General features: G+C 48.5%; 1 protein-coding gene across 1 annotated transcript in view; it reads right to left on the reverse strand.

The window, feature by feature from the left end:
• Window positions 1-13228, reverse strand: part of LOC146831027 (neural-cadherin-like) — a 473840-nt gene that overhangs the window by 163219 nt on the left and 297393 nt on the right. Inside the window, exon 10 of the mRNA XM_085605228.1 lies at window positions 8022-8192. Within this exon, the coding sequence (XP_085461354.1) occupies window positions 8022-8192 (171 nt within the window). The remainder of the gene's footprint in view (window positions 1-8021; window positions 8193-13228) is intronic.

The following is a 13228-nucleotide window of genomic DNA, read 5'->3' on the forward strand; positions in this document are numbered from 1 at the left end:
TCGGGCAGAGTATATTGAATGGGTGATCCTGCTCGATCAATTACAATATTAAATTGGTGCATCTTCCTGAATTAGTTTATTAGATGTAGACTCTGTGGACACACTTCAAACTCCAAAAATGCAAGTTTTTGAAGCTGGAGGTCTGCCCGCAAGGCGTGATAGCCTAGCAGAGCCCTGTTTTAAGTGTAGGCTTCTCAGGATGCTGGTGTTCTAAATTTCCTGGCCTCTTTCACTTTCTCCACCCGCCTTATTTTATCAGAGTTGAAAAGACACAGGAAGAGAGGATGAAACGGGTTGGACAATACAGAAAACTGCCAGTGGCCCAGAGCCAGGCCCAAGATGGACACTCTCTTTGGAACAAGGCGGCTCACAACTTCGCCAGCATAGTGGGCCGGGCAAATGCTCTAGCAGTGTGCACACACTGAGGCTACCCACCCTTTGGGCGTGCTCGTAGTCTTCACTCCTTGTTCACAAGCCCGTGTAGAAACCGAGAATTGAGCAGGGCATTGGGAGACGGTAGGAGAGTGGGATAACTTGAAGATTACCAGCACAGCTCCTCTTAACTACCCAGAGCAGACACACGCTCACAGATGAGCATAAGAAGGTAACCAGCGAATGGAGGAGCCTAGCGCTTGACCAAGATGGCCGCGTGAGCTTTGAGCTCCCGAGACCCTCGTGCCCTCCGTCGTCTATCCTGTATATAATCCTGTTTGTATGCATGGCATCGTGTAGATGACTTGTCAGGGAGGCGATCGATGCCACCCGAGGTCGAATCGCCCACCGGGAACCGGAGTTATGCATGGCGGAAGATTGAGGCCCATCTCCGAGGGATGCCAGGGGCTCGAGTTGGCAGGATGCCCGCCCTCTAATTGAACAACAGCGGCCAGACGAGGTGTGAACTGCCGGACGGAGGTCCCTATCCTTTCACTTTCACTTTCTCGCCCTTTGTCTGCCCAGCCCAGGGAGTGCTCGCGTCTGCTTTATTATCATTCGGACGCTTTGCATGCCACACTGGCGACTCATCGTAAGACGGAGCCCTCCTGATCTCTCTCGCTGAGAGAGGGCAGTCCTGTTTGAACCGACTTGCTTGTGCCCACCATGTCGGGCAAAGCAGAGGTGGACCGGCCGAAGCCCAAGGCCACCAGGCGGGGAGCCTACACTCAAGCCAATAACATGGACCGCTATGCCCAGCAGAAGGGGTCACCGGGTGCACCGAGCCAGTCCCCGGACACACAGAACACTGCCTCACCCTTGGCCCCGGAGCTCTCACTGCAGGATGTCATGGGTGCACTCGACGGGCTGCAGACTTCGATTGGGAGACAGTTTGATGCCCTAGCGCACAAAGTGGATACCATCTTGGTGGATGTTAATCTGATCCGCGCGGATTTGGGCAAAACAAATGAACGGGTCAAATCCCTGGACATCAAGACCACGGGCCTCGCCGATGATGTCTCGGACCTGCAGACCGAGGTCCGTAAGTTGCGGACCGAGAGTGATCTCGCCGCCCGTCGGCTGGAGGACTTCGAGAGCCGGGCCAGGCGCAACAACGTGCGCGTTATCGGGGTCCCGGAGTCCTCGGACGAGACTTCAGTGGACCTGCTCGTGGAGGACTTGGTGCTCAATCATCTGCAGCCTAAGGGTCTAGGGAAGTTCTTCGCAGTTGAGCGGGCCCATAGAGTGCCGGGTGGGCGGCCCTAGGTGGGAGCCACACCGAGGCCGATCGTTGCCCGGCTCTTTCATTTTCGAGACCGGGACGCTATCCTGCAGGCCTCGAGGGTAACGGGCCCGGTCCCCTTCCAGAACGCGTCGGTGAATTTCTATCCTGACTTCACCCAGCAGGTGCAGAGGCAGGGCTTCCTGGGGGTGAAGAGGAGGCTTCGGGAGAGGGAACTGAAATACGCCATGCTCTTCCCTGCCAGACTACGTGTGGTGTTTGAAGACCGAACATTCTTCTTTGAGTCGCCTGCCATGGCGGATGAATGGCTGGACGCTCTGCCTCGACGACGCACGGAAGAGGACACTGCCGTAGACGGGGACAGTGGGCGGGATGAACAAGGTTGATGTCTTCGGAACCGGGCTGACTCGGACTGACTTTAGATAATGACTTGCAGTAAATACGGAGGTGGTGGGAGGACGAGGGGAGCTCTTTCCTCCCTTAGGGTACTTTTTGTAGATTTTGGGTTTGGTAGGGCGACAGGCACACTGCAAGTTGGGGGGGCTTTGTAAGCTGCAGCAGGGGTGCAGGGTGGGGGGGGTTTCCGGGATTTTGGGTTTGTTGTTGGGGGTTTTGTTTCCGCAAGGCAAAGTGATTATTTTCAGGACTGTTCCATGGTCGCTCTTCGGGTGTGGGGTGGGCCTCTTTACGTTTGGGGATGGGGGGTAGGGGTTTAAGTGTTATAAGCTGGAATGTTAATGGTTTGGGGGATCGCATTAAGCGTGGGATTGTTTTGCAATTCTTGAAACGGTCATTGCCGGATGTTGCCCTGCTGCAGGAGACGCATCTTATAGGTAATACGTGCTATGCCCTGAATAGGAAGGGTTATAAACTCATAGCTCATTCGGGATTCTCCTCTGGGTCCAGGGGTGTGGGCATCCTAGTCAGAGCCTCGCTACCATTTGAGGTGGATTCCACCATTGTTGATGATAGGGGGAGGTTTGTGGCGGTGGCGGGGCGGTGGGAAGGAAGAACTTTGGTTTTAGTTTCGGTTTATGTCCCGCCGGCCCTGCAGGCCTCCACGTTCACAGATCTGGGTAGGGCCCTGCTGGATCTCCCGGGGGTATGCTTGTAGTGGGAGGTGATTTCAACGCTGTTGGCTCCAGCCTGCTGGATAGATACCCGCCCAGAGACACTGGGGGGGCTCAGAAGTGGCTTCCAGACTTTCTAGATACGCTTGGCCTGATAGACTGCTGGAGGCTCCGGCACCCCACACAGAGCCAATACACTTTCCACTCCGGGGCGCATGGTAGCCTTTCCAGGATTGACTACCTACTCACTCTGGCTGCGCATGCCTCATTGGTGTCTGAGGCCAGGCACATGGCGCGTGGTATATCTGACCATTCGCCGGTGTGGGTCAGGCTGGATCTGGGTCGAGAGGGAGGGGGAAGGGTGGCCCCTATCAACCCTTGGTATTTCCGAGACCCCAAGATGCGCAGCGCGCTGGTAAAGACAGTAGATAATTTTTTCAAGGACAATCAGGGATCCGTGGACTCGGCAGTGTCGCTGTGGGAAGCATTTAAGACCGTGCTGCGAGGGGAAGCCCTCTCCCTTGTGGTGGCTGCCAAGCGGCGGAGAGATGGTGAGGTTTTGCAGGTTGAGGAGGAGATCGCGGCTTTGGAGGGAGCGCTGGAGGAGGAGGTTACAGAGGCCTCACTGCATGAGCTATGCTTGAAGCAATCCGAGTATAAGGACCTGGTGACGAATGCCGCTAAGACCCTCGGTAGGGAACAGCAGGGCCGTCTGTATGATGTTGGTGACAAGGCCGGGAAACTCCTGGCTTGGCTGGACAAAAAAGAACGGGTCAATAGAGTAGTGCCGGAGTTGACGGGAGAGGGGGGAGAGGTGATTGTGGAACCTGAGAGGATTGTGCAGTGTTTCTCGGACTATTTCCATATGGTTTATGCCTCAGTGTCGGACAGGCCGCCCGAGGACTCGCATGACCTCCTGCGTGATATCGCATTGCCCTGTCTCTCTGATATAGATAGGGACGATCTAGATGGTGACATAACGGTCGATGAGGTGGCGGGGGCTATCCGCGCGTTGAACTCGGGCAAGGCCTCGGGTCCGAACGGCTTGCCGGTCGACCTGTACAAGCTGTTTCCGGATAGGGTTGCCCCTCACCTGCGCGCCATGTTCGTGGAGGCGCGGGGGAGTGGGGCCCTCCCGTTGGATCAGCGACTGGCGACGATTGTGGTTATACACAAAGAGGGCAAACCCAGAGATAAGTGCGCCTCATATAGGCCTATCTCACTCCTTAACGCAGAGCCGAAAATTCTGGCTAAAATCCTGGCGGCCCGGTTGATTAGGGTACTCGGTGACTTGGTCCACCCGGATCAATCCGGATTCATCCCGCACCGTAACACAGCGTTAAATCTTCGGCGCCTTCATGGTGTAATCGCCAGGGCGGGCACGCTGCGTGAACCAGCTATTGTGGCGTCTCTCGACGCCACGATGGCCTTTGACACGGTGGAATGGGCATATTTGTGGGCCGTGTTGACCAAGTTCGGCTTTGGCCACGGTTTTGTGAGCTGGGTGAGGTTGCTGTATGTGGGCCCTCTTGCGAGTGTGGTGGTAAATGGCCGGGCGTCGACTCCGTTTCAGCTTGGGAGGGGTACTCGGCAAGGTTGTCCCCTGTCGCCATTGTTGTTTGCCCTCGCCCTTGAGCCGCTAGCTGCGTGGATACGCTGGCACCCGGATATACGGGGACTTAGATGGTCGCCTGAACACGAGGACCGTATATCGCTCTATGCTGATGACATCCTGTTGTATCTTGCCTCACCCAAGAAATCACTTATAGTGGTCTGTGACGTACTCACATCTTTCGGTAGGAACTCGGGTCTCGTTATCAACTGGAGTAAATCGTACTTATATGTTCTTAGTGGCGAGGTTCCACCGATCCCTCGAACTTGTTCGATCCAGGTTGCTCAGCAGGGCTTCGTGTATCTGGGGATCTTTATCTCCATGGACTCTGCCGTGCGATATGAGAGGAACCTGCTCCCCCCCCTAGCGCGCCTGAGGCGGGATGTGGAGGGCTGGCGGAGGCTGCCGCTCTCCCTCGTTGGGCGCGCGGCCCTGTTCAAAATGATGTCTCTTCCCCGGTTCCTCTACGCACTGCAGAATACTTTGGATTGGGTACCGGCCAACTACTTTCGGGAGGTCGAAGGCCTCCAACGAACGTTGCTGTGGGACGGGCGGCCGCGAATAGCTATTGCAAAGTTGACGCTTCCATGGTACGACGGGGGTATTGCGCCTCCAGACATCCGACGGTACTATTGGGCCACCCAGCTGAGTGCGATTAATCATGGGTTTTATGGCCCTGCCCTCAGCCCTGGGTATGCCATGGACAGGTGGTTGCTGCGTGGTGGTAACTATTACAGGGCGTTGTATTCGCGGTCCCTGGACTCGTCCCTCACGGGGCCCACTGGTGTGGCGGTGCGTGTGTGGAAGATGGCAACTGACTCGCTGGGCTGGAAGGATAGGCTCACCCTCGCTACCCCGCTGTTTGAATCTGAGAGACTGGGTAGGCTTTGGCACACAAAAGGCTTTGACAAATGGGACTTGATCGGCATCTCCAGGGTCGGAGATGTCCTGATTAAGGGGAGGGTGAAGTCCTTTGAAGAGTTGCAGAAGGAGTATGAGCTGGGGCCATCTGAGTTTTTCCGCTATATTCAGGTGCGTCACGCCCTCCGATCAGTCCTCATAGAGGGTGAGAAGGTTCCTGAGTCCTCTCCTTTGGAGGACCGGGTCCTTGATGGCCATATGCCCGAGAGCACGATCTCGCTCATCTATAAGAAACTGATCAACGTCCGGGCGGATATGCTTCTGGGGTTGAGGGACCAGTGGTCTAGGGATGGCCTCGAGTTGGATGACGAGGATTGGCAGTCTGCTGTTTCCTCTCCTAAGGAGGTTGCGATCCCGTCGCGTCTGAGGCTGGTGCAGCTTAAAATACTGCATCGAGTGTATGTGACGGGGCCAAGGCTGGTTCACATGGGATTCTCGGAGGACGGCCTATGCAGGAGGGGATGTGGTATGGTGGGTACTTTCCTGCATATCATTTGGGAATGTGGTGTCATCACGGAATTCTGGAGGAGAATCCATGCAGTGATGGGGGAGGTGACGGGCATTGCTATGCAGCCGGAAGCGCGGTGTTGTCTCCTGAATGTCTGGGGGCCCACTGATCATAATGCGGCGCAGACCCAATGGGTGACTCTGGGTAACATGGTCGCTAAGAGAGATATAGCGCGATTGTGGGGATCCGTGGGGCCCCCCACATTGACCGCGTGGAAAGAAAATATGGATTGGAGTATGCTAAGGGAGAAGACGGTATATTGCGCTAGAGGCCGCCCTCGGAAGTGGCACGCCATCTGGGGGCGGTGGAATCAATACAGGGGGGGAATTTGTCTTGCCCCTGATTTGGATCCCCCCGAGGAACAGCTTTCCTCCTAACCTTCTTTCCAGCTCAGTATGGTTAATGGACTTCTTTGGCCTCTGCTGTCCCCCTTCTTCCTCTTTTCACAGTACTGTAAATGGTAGATGATTGGGGTCCTGCCTCCCCTGGGGGGCTATCACAATGGGCATTCAGTGTTCTTGCCTTGCTGGGGGTTGTTGTGTGTTTTGTGTTTATTTAAAAAATGGAATCTTTGCACTCCTCCTTCATTGTACTGTGGACGCGTCTCTGTTCCTCTTTATCGAAGCTGCCGAACCTCCGGGTTGTCGGCTGAATAGCTGTGTCCAGACTTTTGAAAATAAAGGTTTTTATAAAAAAAAAAAGAAGAAGGTAACCAGCACTGCCTTGGAGGGTATTGTGGGTCTGTGGCAGCCTCTTGCTACTACTTTGCATGGATGCTAAATTGAAACCCATACTCTTAATTTGTTTGATTTCCACTCTACTATGTTGTACAGCGCAACAACACCCATTCTTTTTTTTTTTTTAAATGATTTTGTTTTGCTTTTTCAAAAGAAAACAAGTAAACATGACATCATACAATTCCGCTAGGAATAATAATTATTACTAAAAAACTGACGGGATAGCAGAACACTCACACCTAGACATGAAAAAAATCAATGCAACATACCACCCCACCCTGGTCATGCACATGAAAATTACATTTCAAAAGAGTCCTCCTCGGGGTAGGAAGAGGACATAATGTGGTTGTCAGAGATGAGTATTATTTTGGACATTGTCATGTGAAGCCCTCCTGCCTGCTGTTGGCGTTTGATATGAGTAGTAAAGGGACGCCATATAGCATCGAATTTGGCCACCCGGTCTCAAATGATCATAGTCAATTTCTCCATGGCGTAGATGGACAACGCCTTCCCTACCACATATTTAAAGAAGGAGGAAGTGGCTGCTTCCACATCTGTGCCTAAAATAGTCACTCTGCCAAAAGTGGGTGGGAGAGCAGTCGGCCCAGATAGGTCAATGTGGGAAAAAGTCTCTCAGCCCCCGGGACACCTAAAGAATTGATAGTGGCTTGAATGGAAGTTAAACGTTGGTCATGGTATGCACTGTGCTTTGGATCTTAATCCAAAAAGTCTGGATCACTGGGCATGACCACCATGTGTGTAGAAAAGTCCCCTTCTCTCTGCACCCCTTCCAGCACAAATCTGAATCCCGAACATCTTGGCCAGTCTAACAGGTGTAAGATACCAATGAGTCAATATCTTATACACGTTATCCTAGTAGTGGACAGAAATCGAAGATTTAGCCGCTCTTTGCCAGATGGACCCCCAAGTGTCGTCAGCTAGCTCTATAACCAACTCCCTCTCCCATTGCAACACAAAAGCGTGTTTGTGAGAAGGAGTCAACTGCAAGAGGTAGCAGTACATCCCCAATAGGCAATTATGATGCACGTTATTGAGCTAGAGGGACTCTATGGGTAGATCATTGCGCTGGAGAGTCAGATGCTCGGGGACCCGCCCTCCCAATAAAGTGCCTGACTCAATCTAAAGCTGTTGTGTCAAGTGAGGACAAATTTAGTAACTAAGTCACCTCGTGCCCGTAGGTCAACAACACCCATTCTTAAATAAAATATAATAAATGGTATGAATCCACCTCCGTAACAGTACTATCCTTTTGCCTCTCCTACATCCTCCAACATCTATGATAGAACAGCAACTCCACTGGCTTTAGTGGCCAGGCTGATCAGCTACGGTTCCAAAATTATAAAATAATCCACTTGGGCTGTTTTCCCCTGCATCTACATGGTTTAGGCTGGATGAAATTGCTTTGACTCACACTATTGGCAGTTCACGCACCATACGACCAACCAACAAAATAACATAATATGTCAGAAAAACTTACACTGGTAGCGACTGTTTTCGAACTTTGGGTCATTGTCGTTGACATCGAGGATAACAATGGTGATTTGGCAGACGCCGATCAGTGGCTCATGGGCTTGGTCTGTCGCTGTGACAGATATGGTATACTCTCTCTGCTTTTCACGATCAAACATCTGAGTGGTTGTGATAACTCCTGCAAAGGTAAATGTATTTAACATAAGTCGCTGTTATTGATACACACAACACGTGGCAGAAGAGCTACAGCTATCAGTCAAGAAAAATAGAAGCAAATCAATTTGAGAATTCACTAACTGGCATAACATGGTTACACAGTTTCCATGCGTTGTGTACTTTTCTTGTTTCCTGCTTTTAGTTTTTATTAAACGTAGCTTTCTGTGGTACTATATTAAACTTGATCTGATCACTTGCACAAAGCAATCCTGACAGCGTTGTTTTAGGGTGGGATTGGTAAGGGTAGTTTGTATATTCCCCGCATGCCTCCTCACTGGAGGAGATGAAAGGCAACCCAGAAGCTGAATTCTGGAACTGTTTTCGACATTTTCTTTGGCTGTTACCCACTTGGTATGGTTTCACATAGGTAAACTTACACTTTTGTGTAAGTTTAGTCTTTTTCAGTATTCACAAACTACGATTTAATAGTAAGGATACAACTGCAGAGCCTCCGCAGTCAGGGCATAGAACTCCACCCACAAAAAGACAGGACAGGCCTATCTTCTTATGTGCGGAGTTCTCCACCCCGATTGCGGAGTCATCATCAATAATACTTTATTTCAACTTGTAAAAGCCATAAAAACAATACAGCAAGAAAATATTAAAATTATATTTTTAAAAAATCGATTCATGTTCATACACTTCCTTTCAGGACACCCAGGACACCCAGCTGTATGGAGTTATAACACAATCATAAGTTTAGGAAAAGATTATAGCAACCTTGAAAAGAGAGGACCACCCGTTTACCAGGTGTATATCTATATAGAATGACTAATATCAATTCATAAGTGCAGCTCCAACAAATTGAGATATTTTAAAATCATTTATTGAATATTTTCATAAAAAGTAGTCAATGATAATATACAAAAATATTATTTTCAAATTATATCATTAATTCCAACTGATTGAGAATATGATACAACACATATATACACATAAGAAAATTGATACTAAATTCAAATCAAAATTGATGAAAACAAAGCGGTGGATGGAGACTACGCGCGTTTCGGCAAAGAATGCCTTCATCAGGACACCGTCTTATTGCATGGTCGTTTTAATTGCTCTCAGGTAACGTTTTTTAGTATAGAGGATGCGGTACCAACATCTCTTTTTGTCCAGTAGCCTGTGTATACTGCAAGGAATTTATATCTGTGAAAAACTAGAACGAAGGCTTAGAATAAGGTAGGCCCAAGGTTAAAAACAAGCGGGTAGTTGAAGAAAATCCGGATAAAGAAGATCTTATTGAAAACAATAGAGGATAATGTTTTCAGAAAAGTAGTTATGAACGTGCGTGCTGTCACAAAATATGTCGGTCTTGAGAGTGTAATAAAGCCACTTTTATTCCAAACAGATGATTCTAACTTGTATGCAGGTATATTCTCTGATGGGATAATATCTGGTGGATAGAGTAACGCCGTATATCACGGGGGCCTGTTTAAAAAAAAGAGCTTCGCTAGTCAGCTGGTCGATCGAATTGATGGCTTACATACAACTTAAAATACAACAGTTGTGCAACAGTGCAACCCCCAGAGTCATTTTCACAGTCCATGGTTACTTTATAGGGGCTAATGCGGGTACCTTTCATTCAAAGCTAGCATATAAAGGGCATGTTATAAATAGCAGCAGAGGAAGCAAAATGCCCAGCTACAGCATTCAGCCTTTGACACACATGTTAAACCAGAATCCAGACGTTAAGATCGTTCTTTACAATTCGTTGGTCACTTCATGAGATCTAATTCTCCATGCCCAGCAAATGTACCTAGAGACTTCGAACACGATCTGTTCTCCTGTGTCGCATCAGAACTAACTTTGGACCTCCCAATAATGGGCCGTGCCCATGAGTTTGCAGATTGCGACCAACCACTTTCTTCATTGGAGGTTGTAAGCAGCACAAAAGAGCAAAAAGTGTTCCTCAGTCTCAGGAAGAAGTGGGCAGAAGGGGCACTGGGTCATTAATGATCTTGAGTTATCCCCTTTGCATGTGAACTACCTTAACAGGAGAAACCTAACCCTAAATTTCAGGTACAGAGTTTTGCCGTGCGGAGGTCTAATTCTATCCATATATGGCTCAAAACTAGGAGTTCATTTATGCAGGAGGATTTTTATCAGTACAGCTCCCCATTTTATGATAATTCCAGGTCTCACACAACGAGAAATCCCAGAATATTCTTTTCAGTTTTGTGACACTTGCTCTATTTATTATATTAGGGTAGAGCTACCATTTTAATAATTTCACAAAGTTGTTTCACCTTCTTGAGCCAAGGGGAGCGCACACTTTTATCAATGCTGATTAATTCCTCAAGAGCCTCTCTATAGGGGGCCAGTTAAGGCGTTGTCCAAAGGCGAACCCAATAGAGTAAGTGCTTTAGTAGTACCACAAGGTCTATTTTGTTTAAGGGAAGATTGGAAACGTATGGGAATGAGCAGAAAATGTGGGGGTAGACTGAGCAGGGGCTTGATGATTTTACGGACATTTTGTGTAAGTAACGACACATTCACCGATCCCCAAATCTCCGATCCATATATGACCCCTGCCCATACAGTAGTCTTGTATAACTCGAGAGCTGGTGATACCGCTACTCTCGAGGTGGTCTTGTGCTTCCTATCTATTACTGCTGCTCTATGTGACAGGATAGCCTTGCTTTTCTCAATGTAGGGGAGCCAAGAGAGATTATCGGCCAGCCTTACATATAATCAAAGCTTCTTACCTGCTCCAATAGAGCCCCCTCCGCCCACACCCTACCACTAAAGGAACAATGGGGTTGAGGATGTAGCCTAACGGCTCGGGGGGTCAGTCTCAAATCTGGGGAACCGGGTTCGAGTCTCTGCAATGAAGCTCAACATCCTGTGATTCTGAGCAAATCACTTAATCTCCCAGTGCCTGACAAAAATGAATGTGTCTTTGTGTAATGCAACTGGTGTTCATGTAAAGCGCTCTGATACCAGATACCTTTGGGTCAAATTTACACTATATAAGACTCTGGAAAAAAATAAAATCCCATTTATTGAGGGATATATTTCTGGGCCCCTTGTGGAACAAAATGCTGCAAAATTGTCCAGGGGGGGATGAAGGCCTTGAGGGGTTCTAGATAGTAAGACTGTGTCATCCGCAAACATGAGAATTGGTATGCTGTTTTGTGCAGATTTGGGCAAATCATGGTTGCATTTTGCCATCCACTGCACTGCTCCATTAATGTATATGCTGAACAGCGTGGGGACAAGAACACCCCCTTGTCTCCCACCATGATTAATAGGTATCCTCTCAGTCAAGTCCCCTCCCAGATTCCACCTAACCTGCACAAAGGTGTCACTGTGAAGTGTTTTCAAAATCATTGGGGATGAGATATTTTTCAACCACACTCAATATATTGTCCCTGGGTAACAAGTCGAAGGTGGTTCTCACATCTATGAAGGCAACATATAGGTAGTCCCGCCGCAGGGATTATCCGAGAGGGTCTGGTGATCTAACATCCATGCTTGAATCCTTATTAGTACATGTCTTGCAAAACGTTTTTGACTGATTTCGATCAAGCTGATCTTCCTATAGTTAGAGGCATCTTGGCTCCGCTTTTTACAGATTGGTACAGTTATGGCCCTCTGCCAAGATGGCAGGATAACCACGTCACTTGTGATGGCATTTGCCAGAGTATTCAAATAAGGGACCCAGATATCTGGTTGAGACATAAATAGGTCACCTGGGATGCTGTCAGGCCAGCACTTTTTCCCTCTTCATCAGATTTAAAGCCCACACTGTCTCTACTAAGCCAAACTCTAAGGGGGAACCATCCTCTGTCACACGTTCTTCCTCCATATATACTAACAATAGGTTTCCGATCAGTTGTCGGTGACCATTTTGCCATTTGGTATGTAAGTCTGAAAAGTGGATAAACCAATCATTCAGCTGCTTGAAGATCATTGACTAATGGACAATTCCCACTTGATATTAAATTCCGGAAAGCCTTCATGTTACTATTTTGATGGTGGTCGGTAAGTTCTTCCCTCTGCTCTGACTCCCAACATCTTTATGTCTAACTTAGGATTGCCTTATAACCTCTTCTTGCCTCAGTAATTTTTCTTTTACTGCTTCTAGAAGCGCGGTTTTGGCGTGCCTACATTCTTGTGTTACCAACCCCAGGAGTTTTTGTGGGTAATTGCCCCTCTTAGTTACTTTTTTAAAATCAGATTGCAACTACCTGGGATTATTTTAAGAGGATTATGATCAATCATATCAGTCTATTGTAGGGGATTGTATGGTTGCTGGGACAGCCCGTACGTAAATAAATATAATTACAATATGTTTGGCCCCCGGTCTTCTTCCTCTTGATAACACTATGCCCAGTAGATCTCTGCAGTTGGTCGAGATCCTCTTTAGTTTAAAGAACATCTCCGATCTCATCCAGATGAGCAGACCTCAGGATGCTCTTCCTGCAGGAGAGGGAACTGCGTTCATAAAAAAAAAAGTTAGGAACCCTGGTCTATTAACCGGCTCAGTAGCCCACATCTCTTGGTTATCTATGAACGTTCCCCATTCTGGTTCCGATAGTTAGGTCCTTAGACCTGGTACGTTCCTAGACACTAGTCTTAGAGCCTCAGCTGGTCTAGATTTCTGCCTTGTGGTGTTTTGCAAGTTAGATCTACACTGTTCCATTCCCACATCAGGGAGTTGAAATACTATTCTATGAGTAGCCAATTTAATCCCTTTTTTTTATGTTCGCCTTCGACAATTGGCAAGGGAGAATAGTCTTCTAACATTGCTCTATGCAACCTTTCTGCTGTATTACACACTCTATAAGATTCCTTTAGTCAGTCCATGTCTGACAAATTTGCTCAGTGGTCTTCCTGGCAGGGAACTAAATGGAAAGTTAAGGATGAATTATAGGGGTCGTTGGTATTACAGTTAACAATTGCCACTGGTGGGTTTAGCTTAAGTCTTACATAAGCGCCTGAAGCAGGCCTAAATCTGAGTTCCAAGCCTATAAGGCTTGAGTGCGTTTGTTA

Source organism: Triturus cristatus, chromosome 5_1 (genome assembly GCF_964204655.1).
Source record: "Triturus cristatus chromosome 5_1, aTriCri1.1, whole genome shotgun sequence".
NCBI lineage: Eukaryota > Metazoa > Chordata > Amphibia > Caudata > Salamandridae > Triturus > Triturus cristatus.